Source organism: Pezoporus wallicus, unplaced genomic scaffold, assembly GCF_028554395.1.
Source record: "Pezoporus wallicus isolate ANWC-B61680 ecotype Strahan unplaced genomic scaffold, APGP_CSIRO_Pwel_v1 contig_2908, whole genome shotgun sequence".
In the NCBI taxonomy this organism is placed as follows: domain Eukaryota; kingdom Metazoa; phylum Chordata; class Aves; order Psittaciformes; family Psittacidae; genus Pezoporus; species Pezoporus wallicus.
Genome location: NW_026642179.1, coordinates 8199024 through 8216952, shown reverse-complemented (window position 1 = coordinate 8216952; position 17929 = coordinate 8199024). Strand labels below are relative to the sequence as shown.

The window sequence follows — 17929 nt, the reverse complement described above, 5'->3', positions numbered from 1 at the left end:
TCTCACCCTTGCCTCAACTGCACAAGGGATTTTTTTTTTTTTTTTTGTTGTTCTTTTTTCTTTCAACCCATATTTAGTCCTAGTTATTATAGAGTTTGATTTTGTGGGGTTTTTAAAACTCTCTTTTAAAATCCAAAATACTTTTGGGGGGGAGGAGGTGGGTAGAGGAATTTAAGGAAACAGTATTTTGCAATAGGGAAAGGCAAAGGAGTAAACATGGTTCTTGAGAAATCCCCCTGATTAGTTAAATACATCTTTACTAGTTGTGGGTTGGAAATATTTGAGCGTTTGCAGTGGAACTGTGTGCATGCATTTGTGCAAAATGGAGTGGATTATAAGATTTGCTCAGCATGACCTTCAGCATTTCCAACTGTGTAACCTGAGCAAGTTGGGAAGATGTGCAGGTTTAATTACCATGTAAATCTATTAGCTCTGAATTTCCTGGCATTTATTTTGCTGATGACACAACCTGAAAGTTATTCACTTGGTGGATTTTTTAAAATCTGTCAATTTCATTATTTATTTATGTTTAAAATGAGTAAGTGCTGGTGTGAGACTGCAAATAATCATATTTGCTATTATGGTGGATCTCTTTACTGTTTGCAAATACCAATTCCATGTTATTCTTCATATCCTCCCTCAAATGATGTAATTGCAGTGTAGTTAATGACTAAACAGTAAAGAATTTTACAGTAGAGTAAAATAATTGAGCAACTATTTCTCTGCATCTTGTTTTTGATTTTTACACTGTAGCAGATAAACACTAGAAATCTACCCTTCTTTCCTTGGCAGGTACAAGGGTAGTGTAAATTCCTCTGCTTTGTTGTTAGCATGTTTTAGGTGTGACTTGGGGGACTGTTTACAGTCTTCAGGCTATCTGTTCTCTGCTGTGGCTGTATCTAAGACTTCTTTCCTGCCATCAGAAAGCTCTTCCAGATATCCAGTCTTCCTTCATCAGATCAGGCTGAGAGGGAAGAGGATCTCTGTGTCCTGTTTAAGAGTAAGCAGTTAGATATGCCAGCAGTTGCATGCTCAACACTGTGATCTGCCCAAGGGGTCTCTCAGCAAACCAAACTTTAGCTACTTCATCTGTGGTTGCATTAATTTTTTCAGTTATTCACTGCCAAATATATTTGGTGTTCCTGTTCCTCGCCTTGCCCTCTCTCCCCACAAATTAATGCATACCAAATGTAAGTACCCTGGTGTATCAAACTCTATAGGGTGCAGCCTTCTGCTCTTCCACTCTTTCTCCCTGTGGGGATGTTGGTAAATGACTCTGTGGGGTTGATCTTGTCTCTCTTTTAGCCTTCATCTTTGGAATCAAACTTATGAAAAAATACTGTACTGCTGCCAGGCTGTCCTTCACTTCTCATCCTTCAAAGAGCAATGCAGCAGGAGTTTGGATCTGTGCCTTGTAACAGTGATATATCAATACACCCTATGCCAGTAGAGGAGCTCTTCTCTGCAGAGCATATGTGAGTGAATTGCAGAGGTGAGGCTACAGGGTTTCCATCAGTAGCTCTTCTCAAAGCTAACAAAGAGGGGTATCACAGGATGCCACAATATGTGGTTGAGTTTGGAGAAGAGTGAGTGGTGGCCAGCTTCCCTGCTGCAAACATAAAGGATTTCTAGAAAGGAAAGATATTAAGAGAAGTGATGTACCTGAAAATCTGCAGAATTTGTGTTTTAATCTCTGAAAATTAACTGATGCCCAAGTGCCAGTGAGTATTGAGAACAGTTGTCTTGGTTGTTGGAAGCTGGTGCCTACTGACATCTCCAGACCATCACTGATAGCACTGAACTTGCAACTGGAAAGTCAACAGCACCACCAGCAACATATGTGGGAAGAAAATACCTGCCTTGAGGAAGCTTTTTAACCTTGTGCCTTGGGGTTTAACCTTGGGATTTGGCATGCAGAAAGCCACAGAGTTCTCTGGTGCGATTTCATCATTGGTAGGCTGGCGTGTGCAGTCCTTCTTTGTAGGGTTCTGGAGAATGCACATCCCAAATTACAGTTTGATTGTAAGCCCTCTCTATCATGTGACCCAGAAGAAGAATGATTTGAAATGGGGCCCTGAGCAACAACAAGCCTTTGAGCAGATTAAGCGCAAGATAGTTCATGCAGTAGCCCTTGGACCAGTCTAGACTGAGCCAAACGTAAAAAATGTACTCTACACTGCAGCCAGGGAGAATGATCCTACCTGAAGCCTTGGGCAGACAGCTCCACGGGAGACTCGAGGTCAACCCCTCAGCTTTTGGAGTCGGGGATACAGAGGATCTGAGGCCAGCTATACTTCAACTGAGAAAGAGATACTGACAGCCTGTGAAGGGGTTTGAGCTGCTTCGGAAGTGATTGGTACTGAAGCACAGCTCCTTCTGGCACCCCGGTTGCCTGTGCTGGGCTGGATGTTCAAAGGCAGGGTCTCCTCTACGTATCATGCAACTGATGCGACATGGAGTAAATGGGCTGCACTAATTACACAATGGGCTTGAATAGGAAATCCCAGTCGTCCAGGCATTCTAGAAGTCATCATGGACTGGCCAGAGGGCAAAGATTTTGGAATGTCTCCAGAGGAGGAGATGATACGTGCTGAAGAGGCCCCACCATAGGGGCAAGGCTCACCCCTTGCACTCTGGATGTGCTGACCCCTGTGATTTCCCCAAATGCGGGAAACTTGACATGCCTAGAGATATAGGCAGCATCTCTAGGCATGGTTGTTCATTACCTAAAAGGGGGCAGGTCTTTGCTCCAAGCCCCTGTGGGTAGATGCTGCACTTACAAACCCAGACAGAGCTGATAGCAAGGTGCATGATGTCTTTTACAGCTCTTGCCACACAGTCAAGCCTAGAGCTCAACCCAGGAAGGTTGAGCAGCACGTATGTGTCATCTATACCAACTGTTGCTTTGCCTGTATGCCTCAGAGTTTGAAGCCTTTTGTTAGCAAGTGTGACACCTACTCAGACCTCCTCAGTTACTATATAAGCAGCTGCTGGATGTCTGTGAAATGTGTGTTTGATTCCTTGAAGAGGAGATGGTATCTCGATGTAGTCATGCTTCTTGATCTGTTTGATGCTATTAACTAGAAATGCTGCCATCTTTTGTGATAGTTTGTGTTTTATCTCCTACACACCTTTGTTTATGTAAACCACGAAAGAGTTGCTGAAGAAATTATTCCCTTTTTTCTCTGTTATCTTAATGTGAGACGAAATTTCGGGGGAGAAGAAGGCTAGGAAGGAGGGGACAAATTAATGTCTGCGGTGCGTGTTTACTTCCCCATGGATGTGGGCTGGTTTGTGGTCTCCCCTTTTTCCCCTCTTTCCTCATCTTCTCAAGGAGCACTGCCTTGTAAATTACATGGACACTGATTCCTTTGATACAAAAGTAAGGATCTTGCCCTTCTGCCCCCATTACTGCTGTTCAGGCTTTACAAGGGATAAATATTAGGCAGTGTTGTACCTGTGGGTAGATGGTGGGCTTCATTTTTGTCCTGTGAGTGTATGTTGGGTAGAAGGGATCCTCTCACCTGAGCAGCTTCTCTTGTGGAAGGGGGATTGATCCCTTCAGGAAGGGGAGACCTCAGGGTGAACCCGGAGAGAGCCATTAACTCCCAAGAGGGGAATATCTTGAGTTTGTGGGTGGTTCTCACCCCAGCACGTTGCATGTAGGCTGGCTTGCCCTGCGCTGCTTGGAGAGTGGGGCTTGTTTTTTAAGTGTGTCAGGATGCTGCCGCTGCAGCATCCCTCTGGGGTGGTTCTGCTGGAAGGGATGAATTGTGCTGCTGCAGTCAGTGTGTGGGACTTGGAGCTGACACAGCACGTTTTCCAGGCTCAGCAATGCCTGTCACTCCTTTGATAATTCAAGTATAGTTATGAAGTGTCATCTGGGGCTCTTGACTTCCCTTCATTCCTTTTTCAGTGAGTTCTTAGAAAGTCAGTTTTCTGAGCATGACTGTTTCATTTTAGTCCATGTCACATCTTTAGACAATTGGGACTAGTGCTTCTGGTGGAGAAGTCAGCACTGCCACTCACCTCGCAAAACCCGAGTCTCTTATTTTACTTCAGAGGTGTTCGTTTGATTAGACAAACCCTTGTCCCTTAGGCAGAGCTGGAGAAGAGGGCCTTTGTCTGGCAGGAACAGGCAGATGACGTGGAGAACTGAGCCTGCGGTGCAGCTGGATTGCAGCCAGGTACTACCTTCGAAGCTATCTTGAACCCACCGTGCACCCGGATATAAGGGCTCTCCTCTGTTTGCTTACTGCAGGGTGATTGATGTCTGTAGGTGTTCTGTGTTCCCCAAAAGCACCTGGGATATAGGTGAGAGCAAATGTCCACCCAGATTGGTGGTAGAGCTTTGAGGCTGTAACTTACTTTCTCTCCTTAAACAGGAGCACTGCTAGTTTGTTTGTCTTCTCAAGGCGGAAGATAAGGTTACAACTGTCTTATATCCCTGACTTTTTAGAGGTTAAAATCCCAGCTGGACACATCTCTGCTATGTAGAGAGAATAGTTTAATAATTCAAGCAGAGTCCTTGTACCAACACACGTCTGCAATTAATGCTGTAACTACCAGTGAGGTGTGAGGATAGCAGGAAGCTGGCAATGGGGCTATTTAGAGAGGTACTAAAAACGAGGAAAAAAAAAAAAAGAAAAAAAAGGCATGTTTTCAATGCACATGCTCTTTTCTCCTTTGTTTTTTTAAAGGTGAGGTATCTGGATGAAAGATGCCAAGCTGAAAGCCACAGACAAAGAATTTCTTTTGCAAGCAAATATGTATACAGGCTGTAAGGGTAAAAGTCTCAATTTCCTTCCTGAAGTGCCGTTTCCTGTTCCCCAGAGCAGGGGTTTGGTTGCTACCATATCAGAATTGAGGGTTACTTTGTGGCTTTCCAGCCCTGGAAGTGGCTGATGGCTGCGAAGTTGCAAGTGGAAGCCCAGAGGAGAGAATGGAGGAGAGGGGAAGGAGGGTTGGCAGTGGGAACTTGCTTTGAAAAGACAGAGGGAACAGCTTAGGTGTAGGTGGAAGTTTTGAAGAGCTGGGGGCCTAACTGCTCCTGGGTGTTTTCTGCTGTAGCTGATGCTCAGATGCCTTTTCTGTTTAATTCTCTGGGAAAATGGATGTGCTTTTAATAGACAATTGTTTTATTAAAAAAAAAAATCAAAGTGAGCTGGCTTTAAGCATTCAGTGTAGTAGGAATGCGTATGACATATGATAGATTCCTGTAAATCAAGGATGGTGTTTTTTTGTAATCACTGAGTGAGAAGTCCGAATTCTTAAACTTGTCTGTGCACAGAGTTCAGTAGCTTTGTTGTCTGACCTGAGGCAATTTTTGAGGCTTCTCTATGGACTGGTATTCTGAGTTGCATCACAGACCATTAAAAATAAGATTAAAATTTATAATGAAACTAGAGAATCGCTTAAAGAACCTGATTGACCTTTTATGTGATATCAGACAATTCTGTTGTAAATGCAGATTGTTTTCTTCCTCACAGTTTGCTGCTATGCAGCTGCATGTGAAAAGGAGAAAGCGCGCAATGCTGATGAACATGTTGAACATCCTTCCCCACCCTAAGGTCCTCTTTCTCTCTGGCTTTGGGAAGTTGAATGTGTGTTTCCTTCTTTGCTTTTCTTGAAGTGGTTTTAGGAAGATTCCTTATTCAGAAAGGGAAAAATAATAAAAATAATTTAATGCAGCTACCTTTAATCATATGGAAGAAGTAAAATGACATTTGATATTAATTTCTTCCATATCAAAGCAGTAACAGACAGAAGGCTAATAGAAATCTTTATTTTCAGTTTGCCAGAAATAGCCTGTTCAGCCTGTGGTCATTTTGTCTTTCAGTTGAGTCTTTTAAATTAGAACATCTAAATAGTGTCAGATTAAGTCAGCACTTGGGTATGATATTTTCAAGCCTCAGATTGGATGACACTGGTGACACTAGCTGTGTGTAGAAACCAGGGTATAAACTCTATTTGCAGCCCTATTTCAGTATCTGCTAGTCGTCAGTCATAATAATGCATGCAAGAGCTAGGAAGAGGAAAACACACAAACAAATAAAATTGTCTCTCACCATTAGCCCAAATAAAGTGTGTAGACAGTGGGGAAAAAATTGTCCTTAAGAAAAGGATTGCTTTTTTATAGGCTTGTCCTCCAACTTTTGTCATAACTGGGGAGCATCCCTTGTTTGCACTTTAATGACTGCCTACCCTGTTTTACTCAGTGTCTTTATTGATGCCCCAGGGTGTTCAACTATTCTTGAACATCCTTTTTCTTCTTTGCATAGTGAGGAATTGTAGTTTATACATTTATCCTTGCAGATGTTGGGAGGCAGCCCTGGATGTCATGGGCTAGTGAGTTGCTCAGTATCAAAATTAAAATTAAAATAAACAAGTCTTTTTAAGGTGGTCATGACCCTCTTGCTGAGTCATCTGAGAACTTGTTTAGTACTGTTACCATTTACAGTAAGTAAATACGAAGCTACAAATCTGTTTTGCCATTTGTAAAGGCTTTCCTTCAGCTAGCTTGCTGTTCCAGCATAGCAACTGTGGTCCTCTGTTTATTGCCTTATGTTTAGTAAATATTTTCTTTTCCTCAGTGTCAGTCAGAATTGACTGAAGCCTTATTGATTGTGAAAGAAGGCACAGTTAGCATTCGAGAGCATCTTGGAAGAGGTGCTCAAACTTCCAGGGGACTCTGGAAGCCAGCAGTCCTCAGTGTTTTCCAGCATCAGGCTTCAAGGCCACAGGTGCTGTTGGAGCTGTGAAATGTGTGTGTGTGGGGCTGTAAACACACCGCTTGTCTCATGGGTTTGTACAATATTGACTTGTTTAATTCTTAATTTAGCCTTCAGGAAGCTGAATCTGGAATTTCAGTGTTTGTTTCTGCAGGAGAGAGCCAAGATCAATGCTGCTTGCAAAAACAGAGCAAATCAAACAACATAGACTTTCATAGGATCATCCACCAGTTAACAAAGACTCCTATATAGGATTGTAGAGAATGCCTGGTTCAGAAAAGCTGTTACAATTCATTGTACAAATATTTTTGTACAAAAATAGGATTCTTTGTGTGACTATGATGAACAGGAATGGTTTGTTGCAGTGCAGTTTCTTGGTCTGTCAAAGGTGTAATCTTCTGACCTTGGAAACAGAACCAAGAAGAGTTTTGGCTACTGATGGGAACTGTGCTGAAGTCTCAAGGAAGTATATGGCAAGAGTTTGTTTGTGGTTATTTTGAATAAGAAAAAGTGGTAATTAGTACTGGCTGTCAGGAGCTTTAGCTCTGGGGCCTAGAAGATGGATATGGGCTCTAGTTCTAGGTGGAATGTGACACCTAAAATAGATACATAAATCAACCAAGAAACCTGTTTTATGGCAAATGTGTTAATTGCTTCGCTAGGGATGTGCATGGACCCGTTTTCCTAGAGCGCACTATATGTTCTGCACAGCTAAAATAGTCATATGTGGTGTCAGAGTCTGTCTGAGTATATCTCTTTTTTCTTCTCTGCTTCAGTGAACATTAACCCAATATGTTCTATTCTGTACATAAAGCGTTCTGGTGATAAATCCTGCAGGATCATTCACTACTGACTGGGTTAAATATGCTTTCCAGGACATGGTTTTGGTAGCACGCTGTAGTCAGTGCCTTTGGTGGGGTGAAGAGGCTGCTTCAGGACATGATTACCATGCTTCTATTTAACGTTTTCGTTACAAGTTAATCACAGGCTCTTCTGTTGTAATGTATGCTTCTGAGAGGACTTTTTGTTCTAGCTGTAGCTCTTCAGCTTAAAGTAGTGATTGGAGGAGGAGGAGGTCGTTAGGCAGGGCTGGTAGATCCTGCCGCTGACTGGCACGGATGCCTGTTGCAGATACTAGAATTGCTCTGATCAATGCTCTCCTGTTGTTGGCATGACAGACAAGCAAGGAGATGAACTCCCCCTCCTCTTTCTTATCTCCACAGCACTTCACAGAGTTCCTGGATGAGTTTTCACCCGATGTCCTAGGCCAGCTCTTGAATGATCCCTTTTTGTCTGAGAAGAACGAAATAATGGAGGTGGAACTGTCTCCGGCGTCCCCAGCGCCCCTCATCCAGGCAGAGCACAGCTACTCCCTCTGCGGGGACTCTCGACCCCAATCTCCCTTGACCCACATCTCGACTGATGACAACTTTAATGAAGGTAGTACACACTGAACCGTTGTTTGTCATCATGATGCAGCAATTAAGTGTTCCTGATGAGGTCATGATGCGCTCAAGGTGCATGCTAATGCTCTATGCCAATTGATATACCTAAATGAAATCACAGAAGGGCTTTTTTTTTGTTTGAAGTCGGTAGGCATTGTGAAGAAAGAAATTTGTCCATAGATAGGGAAATTGTGCTTCGCAGAAGTTCCTAACTGCACTATAAGCATCTTGTATTAGAAGTACCTATCAAAAAGAAATGGGAGAAAGGCCAGAAACGCGCTTGCTTTCATGTATCTGAATCTGTGGTTGTTGAAGAAAAATGGAGACTGATAAACCAAATGAGAATCACCGTGAAGTCTGGGTACTGAAGAACATGAAATGTAAGCAAAAGGGTAAGGTGGGTTTTGTTTAGTCTTCTGAGAAAAAGCAAAGTGGTGATCTTACTGCTGTCTATGACTATCTGATGAAAGGTTGCAGAGAAGACAGAGCTGGACTCTTCTGAGATACGTGATGATAGTACAAGAGCTTGCAAGTTGCAAGAAAGGAAGTTCCAGTTGGGTGTTAGGAGGATCATTTTCACCATGAGAGTAAGTCAGACATTCAAACAGGTGTCCAAGGAAGCTATGAAGTCTTTATCTGTGGGGATATTCACAGCTGAGCTAGGCAAGGCCCTGAGCAACCTGATCCAAATTGGCCATGCTTTGAATGAGGAGTTGGGCAAGATGGTCTCCAGAGGTCTCTTCAAAATGACATAATTTCTTGTTTATTAAAACCAAGCAAATAAACCTCTTAAATTACCCTTATTTTCAGTAGTGAGTGTCTGGAGTTTTCTGGTGTCCCAAAATGAAAATCGGGAAATCTTACATCGCTATACACGTATTTTGAAACAAGTAACTTCGGCTGTCTTGCTGAAGTCTTACAGTCTTTCTTTTCCTTTTCAGGAAAAAAAAAAAGGCAAAAAAAGAACAAAAGCCCATCAAGAAGTTATTGGTGATCTTGTAAAGACATAATTGCATTCTTACATAGATTCTGTGGTTGCGGGAAATGGTGATGCACATAAAACTAATAAAACCAAGAGCATTTTGTAGCAGTTATCGTTAATTCAGCAGTATAAACATCTGGAGAGACAAAAAGGGAAATGCAGGAATGGTGGAAGACATCCAACCTGTTTCTTTTGGTGTGAAAATGCCTGCTGGCAGGAAGGGGAGTTCAAGGTGAAAGCTAGTGGTTGGTGGAGGAGCAAGGCCATAAATATAACTATTAGGAATAATCACCATGGCAGACTTTCACTCCTAATAACTAGTTTGTCTTCAACTTTAGCTTTACAGTAAAAAGCAGTAGAGCATTTAGCTCCATCAGAATAAAAGGGAGAGAGATTAGTGCTTAGTCTAAGCATTAACAAGCTAAGCTGTTTATGAAGATCCACCAGGACATGAGTTTTCAGAGGCTGGCAGTTTTGTACTCCAAAGAGCTCTCTTAAAACAAGATGTGCTCTGTTAGAGATTTCACGAGAGGACAACTAATAAAACCTGTAAGAAGCCTTTTCAATGGTAACATCATCTATATAAAGCCTTCCTATTTTGTATTTCCTAACTGTTTTATGTTAATATCTTTAATACATACAGGAGATATTAATTGCAGCAGGAGAAATAAGCACAAGAAACTTCCAAAATGAAGCTTCTCTGAAAGTTAACGGGGAGAAGATTCAAACTAGGCTAAAAGTGAGGGGAGTTTCCTCTGGGGAAAAGTCCTGAAGAAATTCATACTGCTGAGACCACTGGGTAATTAATAGAGCTGTAGTCAAATGGTGCTTTAAAAAGCCAAGAAACATTAACAAGTGAGTTTAAAAATAGAAAATGAATGGAAAGCATTTCATGTTCTGTTCACTCTGCAGAGTGTTTCATAAGAGAGGAGGAGGAGGAGGAGTTTTTCTTGGTCTGTGGGATTTTATTTGATCTTAACCTTTCAATACCTATTGACTTCAAAACAGTGAAGCTCAGAGAAATACTTGAGGAAAATGCAGAATTACAGTTCACACATGGCTGGCTGATAGGTGTTCAAAGTCATCACCCTGACAGTTTTCAGTCCTTAAGTCCGTGAAAGCAAGAGTGGGGGATTTTGTGGGTGGCAGTACTGCATGGTTTCACACTGGAGACTGAAAGCATCTCTGCTGTTAGGTGGTGGAGGTACTCAGTGCTCCTGACAGCTCTGGTGAATGCCAGTCCTGAGGGTGGAGTAAGGGGACAGAGATTTGGAGCACCAGTGTTTTCTTGGGGAGCAGGAGGTACAGGGTGTGGAGGGGCAGTTTGGTATGCTCCAGCATGATCTCTTACTGCTGGGAAGCTGGGAGTGGTCTTGTGGAGTGGTAGGGGCTGAAAAATGGGATTGGCTGAGGGACATATGAAAAATATGCAAAATATTACATTCTCCATATAAGCACCCCACTGCAGATTGGTGAGCTCTTACAGCTGTTGTGTTTCCATGTTTTTTTCCATGACTAGGCTTCATGATTCTGCAGGACCGGGTTTAGAAGCAGGCTAGTGAGGATGTTCATGCATGACACGTGCATGTTTGCACATGTGTTATGGACACACGTGCTGTGGACCTGCGTGCCTGCAGTCAGCAGCAGTGCAGCAGTGAGAGGATGATGGCACAGAGCAGTTAAACTGGGTCTGGATGCCATTTCAGAGCTTGGCCCTTAGCTCTAGAAGACCAAGGTGCTGGTATCGTGCACAAAGCATGTGACAAACAGGCTTTCTTCTTGCTTTACAGTGAAGTCAGTAATGTGATGTTTTTTCTCTGTAACTCTCAGCAGTGCTCTTGGCTATGAGAGGCTGGTGGGTTATTTCTCAGGGAGTGCAGAAATGCCATCCTCTCCTAGGCCAGTGGGCATTCATGGGCAGGCAAAGACAGGGGAAGAGCGAGGAGGGGAAAGACCAGGATTTTCTAGGTCCAGGCCCCTTATCCCATATGGCCAAATAACCCACGCTTGGAAGCGGTGCCTGTTACACACCTTATTGTCAGTGTCACACCAGCAGTTACTCTGTTAGCGTGACCTGGAGCTGCTAACTCCTTTCAGCAAAGGCAGCTTTTCAGGTGCCACGTGCTAGTGTATGTTGAGATGCCAGCTGGCTCCCCATACCACTTCTAACTCAGTGCATGTTAATTGTGTGATGCTGCTCAGCTGCTCAGCCCTCGGGTGCCATTTCTGTGCCAGGAGTGGGTTGGTGGCTACCAAGCTGTGTGCTGGTCTGGCCTGCCAGTGAGTGGTGCACTGCCAAACAACCATGGGGGACAGGAGTGTCTTCTACCACACAGGTCTGGTGTCCTAACGGGAAACCTATCTGCCTGCCTTTAAAAACAGCCTTAAAAACTGAAGTTTGTTTCCATGGCAGCAAGTCTGTTGGAGATGTCCAGGAGGCAGGAATGACAGCAGGGTGTGTGTGGCCTATCCAGGGGCAGGGTCCTGCCATCTGCTGCCAGGCCGGTCCCATGTTTTGTTGCTCCACCAACCTGCCTTTATGTCCTCCTTCAGTCCATGCCAGCCAGCTGGAGAAGGGAATTGAATTTTCGGAGTTGTCTCCATCTGGTTCAGTGGCACCCAACATCTGCAGCAGTTTTCATCTGCGTATTCACAAGCGTGGGGTTCCAGAGCCCAGGAGTATCGGGAAGCTGAGAAAAAAGCCTGTCTTGCTAGACACATGATCTTCAAGGCACGTTTAAGCCATTCAGTGTCTATTTCTGTCTTTGGTCTCCAGCAACCTTACTGAAAACGTTATCTAATGTTTCCTTTCAGCCGTTGCGGTGGAATGAACAGTCACTCTGTCTCCATCAGCACCTTATTGTCCACTGTTGCAGGGGAACAATTAACTTCTGCCGTGAGCTGTTCTTGTTGGCCACTACCTGGCTATTACCACAATTTCTACAATTGCTAAATTGACCTATTCATGTAATTGTAGATCTTAATTATAGAAATAAAGTGGTTTTTTTTTTTTAAAGAAGTGCTAGAAGTGTAAAACCTGTCAAACTCATAATCCTGGGTTTAACTTTTCCAGTAAGTCCTGTTGACCTCAAGGTGAGAGCACATTTATGCATCCGTAGGATGAAAGACCCAACACCAGTTTTCCCCACTTATTCACTCTTCCAACTTCACTGTATCGAGGCTCTTTCCCAAGCATTGTGCAGAAGAACTTCCGTGAATACTTGCAGCTTGTTGCTAGTGTGGGGTCTCTGAGGGTGTCAGTTGCTAAATCTCTGGTTTATGAAAGCATTGGCAAGAGCAACTATTTTAAAGCACATGTGTTCAAGACATCTGGCATTTAGTTATTTGGTTTCCCACCACCCCCGAGAATCTATTCTTATATTCAATTTTGCATAAACTTTTAAGACTAATGATACTAGACAGAGATTTATAAGCCTGACCTTCTTGCTTATAGCAGGCTGTTTGGACTTTTGTTTGCCTGGTCTGGTGAATAAGGCATCTGACCTGAGGAGGGGCTCCAGGTTGTAACATAAAAAAGGAGCCTGTAGCCCATGTACTAATGATCTCTCACAGCAGGTTTCCTCTTTCTAGTTGTGACCCCTGGGGTTTTTGAGAAAATTGCAGAGCAGCTGTGGAGAAGCACACTGGGTATTTGTGAACTGGAAAATGCTCTTGGAAGGAAATGAAGAAGCTGGGTGGGGAGGCTGAGAATAGGGCTGATGGATAAGGGAGACCTCCTGCTGTGCTTCAGGGCCTTTTGGGACACAGATTCACTTCTGACAGTTGTAAACAGTTATGAGGAAAAGATTTATTTTCTATTACAGTTGGTGCATGTCTTTGTTCAGTTTTCCAGTCGCTGCAGCCTTTTGGAAAGGGAGTGCTGTGGGTCAGAGAACCAGGAGCAAGGCAAAATCTGAGTTTCAGCCTCCTATCTGACTTGAGATGCAAGTTTGGGGTCCTTTCCTACCTTTCCATGCTTTATCTTGCCAGCTGTAGGCACAAACTTTACAGTAGTGGCTGACCATAGCTTTGGAAGTGCGAGATCTGTAGGTGATAGCTGAATACAAGTAATACTGTGGGGCAGCTGTACAGCAGGACCATGGAGGCAGAGACTGCATGGAGCTCTTCATACTCTGATGAAGTGGTGGGGTGGTTCTCAGTGTGTGTCTATGGTTTTTGTGAGTGTGTTTTACTTTGTGAGCCTTGCAGGGCAGCTTACAGTGGTCAGCCGACTACTCATTTGCATGGTTCCTCTCCTCAAACTGTGGCCAGGTGGCTGGGTGCCTTCCTTTCCTTGTCCCCTGAGGGCTCTGGTTTTGAGACTAGTCTTGGTCCCCACCTGCCCCTCCTGTTCATGCTTTCCTGCTTAGGAATGCTTTGAAGTCACTGCTGGATTTGAAGCAGCTTGCCTTGGCTAAAGGTTTGACAGAATGATTGCAGAAATGGCATGTTTCTATTTTATGCTTAGCTGTGCCAAAACTGGGGCTGCCCCCAGCATATGATCTGTATTGTTATCGGGGTTTTTACTGCTGAGGTTATGGTTTCCTGTAATGCGCTTTTAAAACTTGAATTTTGTTTTTAAACTTCAACTCTGTCTCCTTACATGGTTTGAAAAAGAAAAAACAAACAAGAAACCCAGAGGAAACAAACAAAACCTCATAGTATGTGGTTCCCACTTCTCCAGAACAAATAGGCATTCGACAATAAATGCAGGCATCACCTCAGGCAGTGCTCTGTTCAAGGAAATGCTTGCTTATGTATGGAGTCCACAAGCTGTAATCAGTGTCGTGCTGTCTCTTTGTGTAGAGGCACCTGTGGTCTTCATACATTTTGTAATACACACACATAGTATATGAGTATATATTCTGTATATATGAGACAATATGTGTAGTGGATTATATATCCTAATTTTATTTTTTTTTATAGACTATATCTAGGTAGAAAGAGATATGTTGTTCTGCCTCTGCCTTTTTTTTTATCCAAGTACTGAATCAGTGAAATGAAAATGGAACCTCCTCTGCTTTGACTTTGAAGTGTGGACAAAGAAATTCATTTGTGTTTTGAAAAGACGCTGTCAAAGCCGTACTGATAATTTTTGTGAGCACATTCCAATACAACTTTTGTCCTGTGTGGGTTTTTATTTTTTGTGTTTAAGAGATGGGGAGGAAGCCGTTTGATGGTGATGGCCTATATTTGGGTGATTTTTTTTGTGGAAGGGTAACAGCATCTTCGGTTTTAAAGGATGAGAAGACTTTTGAACTTCTATATACCAAGGTGTTTGAAAGGTCCAAAATCTCAGTGTTTTTCAAGCCTGTAACTTCTACTTGGGCAGCAGCGTATCTGAAAAACATCAGTTTTGATTTAGAGGTGAGCATTTTGGTGCTTACTGTTAATAATTGACAACTTTATTTGCAGTCAAACCTCCTTTAGCTTCCAGTTCCACATATGAGATCTCCTTACGGCCTTTATTCCTGCTGGAGCAAAGAATCATCTGCTCTTAGAAACCTCTTTCTTAGGTGTTCGTAGACTGCAATTAAGTCACCTCTCCTCTGATTTGTGCTTGGATGCAGTTTAAATGAACTGCACGTCCTTGGTGTTTCTCTACAGGGGCTGTCTTCTGGCGACTGAGCTAGTGTAGTTCCTTTCTAAGCAAAGGGACATTTGCTGTTCCTTTCCAAAACTGTGTCAAGTGACCACAGAAGCTGATTTCCCAGGAATAGTTTCCCTAATGATGTATATTAGGGGAATACTCCTCCCACTTCCAGTCCTGCTGTTTCTGAAACCAGTGATCTCATTTTCTCCGCAGTGTTGCGCTGGGAGTTCATGCTCACTTAGGCACTGTGAGCATCAAGTCCTTTTAATGCCAAAGCCTGATTGCTGCCATAATATGGATATGCCTTCACAATATCTGCATGGGGTGTGGGGAGGAAAGTGGAGGTGGGTGAGAGGGAACTGTTTTATTTGAATGTAGTACTTCTTTGGGTAATATTCACATATCTCATAAAAGACTATGTTTTTTTTAAGGCATTTAATAGTATCAAACTTTAAGGCTGCAACTCCAAGCTACCACCTCAGTCTGTGCCTCACTCCCGTATACGTAAAGGGTGATGATATAAAAAATAACATTTTTTTAACCCCTAAGTAAAAGAATTAAAAACATCAGGGACTGTATCACAGCTGACAGCTATGCTTGGGTAAGGTTATAGTGGGAAGGGAAGTTAAAGCAGAACCTGTAACTCAGGCATCTGACTGAAAAGTGTCAAAGTCTTTGGAGGAAAGAGGGCATTAACTCTGATTATTTAGGTATGGGAGGAACAATGTGCCCTTGTTTCTATCTTAATAACTTTGATAGTGATACAAATAATCTGGGGGGTTTAGGTGGACTGCATGCTGCTCAGGGAGGGGAATGCTGGTAAGACAGGTGATCCTTTGTTAGGAGAATGGTTACTTCTGCTGTGTGAAGTGATTACTGTATATCACTGCCTTTCATCTTTGCCCATTTAGTTAATTTTTCCTTCCTGGCAGGCACTTTAAAAAATGGGACCCTGATGTTTGATATTCAAACAGTATCTCCTTTGTCGAGGCTGTTTTGCTGGGTTTAGTTTCATTATTCGTGGTGAGAGTGTATGTGCATGCTGGGATGGGGAAATGCCATCTGGAAAGTCTGTGAGAGGAACTGTTTGTCAATGAATATGGGCTCTTACCTCACGGGAGTTGGCGGGTAGCTTTAGCAGCGTTGGAGGTCAGCATTTCAGTCATAATAAACAGGGCTTGTTCCTGCCAGGGTGTGTTACGTGATCCCAGAGCTGGGCACTAGGTACGGTGTGACCCCAGAGGGGAAACAAGGAAGCAGTTATTCCTCTAAAAATGTCCAGTTTGCCTTTGGGAGGCTGGAGAGGCTCAGACTGCAGAGCTGGGGACTCTGAACTTCCTTGCGAGTGGCATGTACACCAGCACACCCAGAATCTGTGCATCAGCAGAGGCCCCTTTCAGGTTCCTGATGGGATATTTCTGCTGACAGAGATGGAGCAGCCATTTTCCCCACAGGCAAGCTGTGTCCCATTTCCAGAGGTGTTTTCCCCTTGCAGCTGTGTTCCCAGTTTGCAGCTGTATTTGTGTGGCATAGAGCTAGTAAGCACCCTTAGATCCTGCTGCTAGCTCTATAGGGGCAGCAACCTCAGAAGTAGGATGCAGGCAAGGATGCAGTGCTTATTCAAAGTACAGCTTTGCAAATGTGGACCCTTGGTTCAAATGTAAATGCCATCTGAGTCAAAGGGTCTTATTTATCTGTGATGAGCTGAGTCTGAGACTGCATACTGTTGTGCAGAAGCAATGCGGGCTGTGCATCTAGGCTCTGTGGTTCATAATGGCAGTACAAGGTCTGTCATGGACCAGAAGGAATTAGTTGAAGCCCTTTTACTCAAATCCTTGACACAGCTAAGAGAGAGATTATTTAAATACGCTTTGCTGGAGAACAGTTTAACTCATGAGGGATCTTCTTGCATTACGTTGTCCAGAGAAGTCTCTTCTGTTACCTGTGCAAAGCACTTAGACCAGTAGTCTGTTGTGGTCTCCTTAAGTTTCTGGGTTTGTCTTTCTCTAGCTGTTTTATCTGTTGGTTGGATGGTGAACTTGAGAAGGTGAGATCTGCCTCTTCATTCTGCTTATGCAGATAAGCATATCCCTTGGTGCTTCTGCAGCAGGCTTGTTTCAAATGACATGCAGTCATGCATCTCTTTTCTGTGTGATTATGATCTGTCATGGTGGTATGGGGTTTTTTTCTTTCCCCTTCAAGTTTAGGTTCAGTGGTATACCCCTCAGGTGGGTTTGTTTACCTGGTGGTGCTGTCTTCCTTTTTACTGTAGAGGGGAAAAAAATGTGAAAATGGTGAAATGGTGTTGTTTCTCTGAGTACTTGCATTCTCTGTACTTGGGAGGGGTGAAGTTGAGATACAGAGTGCAGTTCTACCGTAATTTGTTTAAAATTACACAGCAACTCACCAGTGCAATGTGGTTATCCATGCAGAAAGTGTCTCTGATAAACTTTTTAATGACTAGTGCTGAAATGAATGCGGGGAGCAAGGCAGATCTTTTTATTTACTTCATAAGCTCTATTTTGCTGTACATCTATCACAGAGGGTGAAATTTAGTCAATATTGGAGAAGATCTATTTTTTCTCTGGAAAGGAGGTGGTATGTCAGACAAGACTGAAGGCGCACTTGGATAGAACAATGTTGGATAGAAATATTTTTTAAAAGGAAAGCAAAACTTGCTGGGAACTGTGATACTAAAAAAAATGTATGGTTGAAGTAAGCATTTTTGACCTTGTTTTCCACTTTTCCTCCCCTGCCTTCTTATAATACTATATGGAACAAGGAAAGAAACAAAATGTTGAGGTTCTTCAGAGAAGTATGAGTATCTTAGAAAGCTGCACATGGTGTTGTTAAGAGATTATGTTTAATTTTTTACATATTACAGATACATTAAAAAATTGGTTTTGACAAACACAGAAGTAGTATTCTGCCATGTACAAACACAGCCCTTCTTGGTTGTGTATTTTTCATGTACACCTAAATCACACATACTGATTATCGCTTCAGCTGTGATGCATAGAGGAGCACTGAAATCCATGTCTGCTGAAAACTATCATTATAATGTATATGGTGTGCAGCATAGAAAGAAGTTGACTTGGGTGTGTTGTGCACCCAAATCCAGGTGTATAACTCAGCCTTCATAATGGACTTTAAAGATCTTAAGTTTTCATTGTGCAGA

The 17929-nt window shown here is 43.0% G+C and overlaps 1 protein-coding gene across 3 annotated transcripts in view; it reads left to right on the top strand.

Annotated features, from left to right (window-relative positions):
* Nucleotides 1–17929, top strand: part of CREB3L2 (cAMP responsive element binding protein 3 like 2) — a 74397-nt gene that overhangs the window by 33881 nt on the left and 22587 nt on the right. For all 3 annotated transcript variants that reach the window (XM_057427876.1, XM_057427877.1, XM_057427875.1), the window contains exon 2: nucleotides 7955–8171. In XM_057427876.1, coding sequence (XP_057283859.1) covers nucleotides 7955–8171 — 217 coding nt within the window. The remainder of the gene's footprint in view (nucleotides 1–7954; nucleotides 8172–17929) is intronic.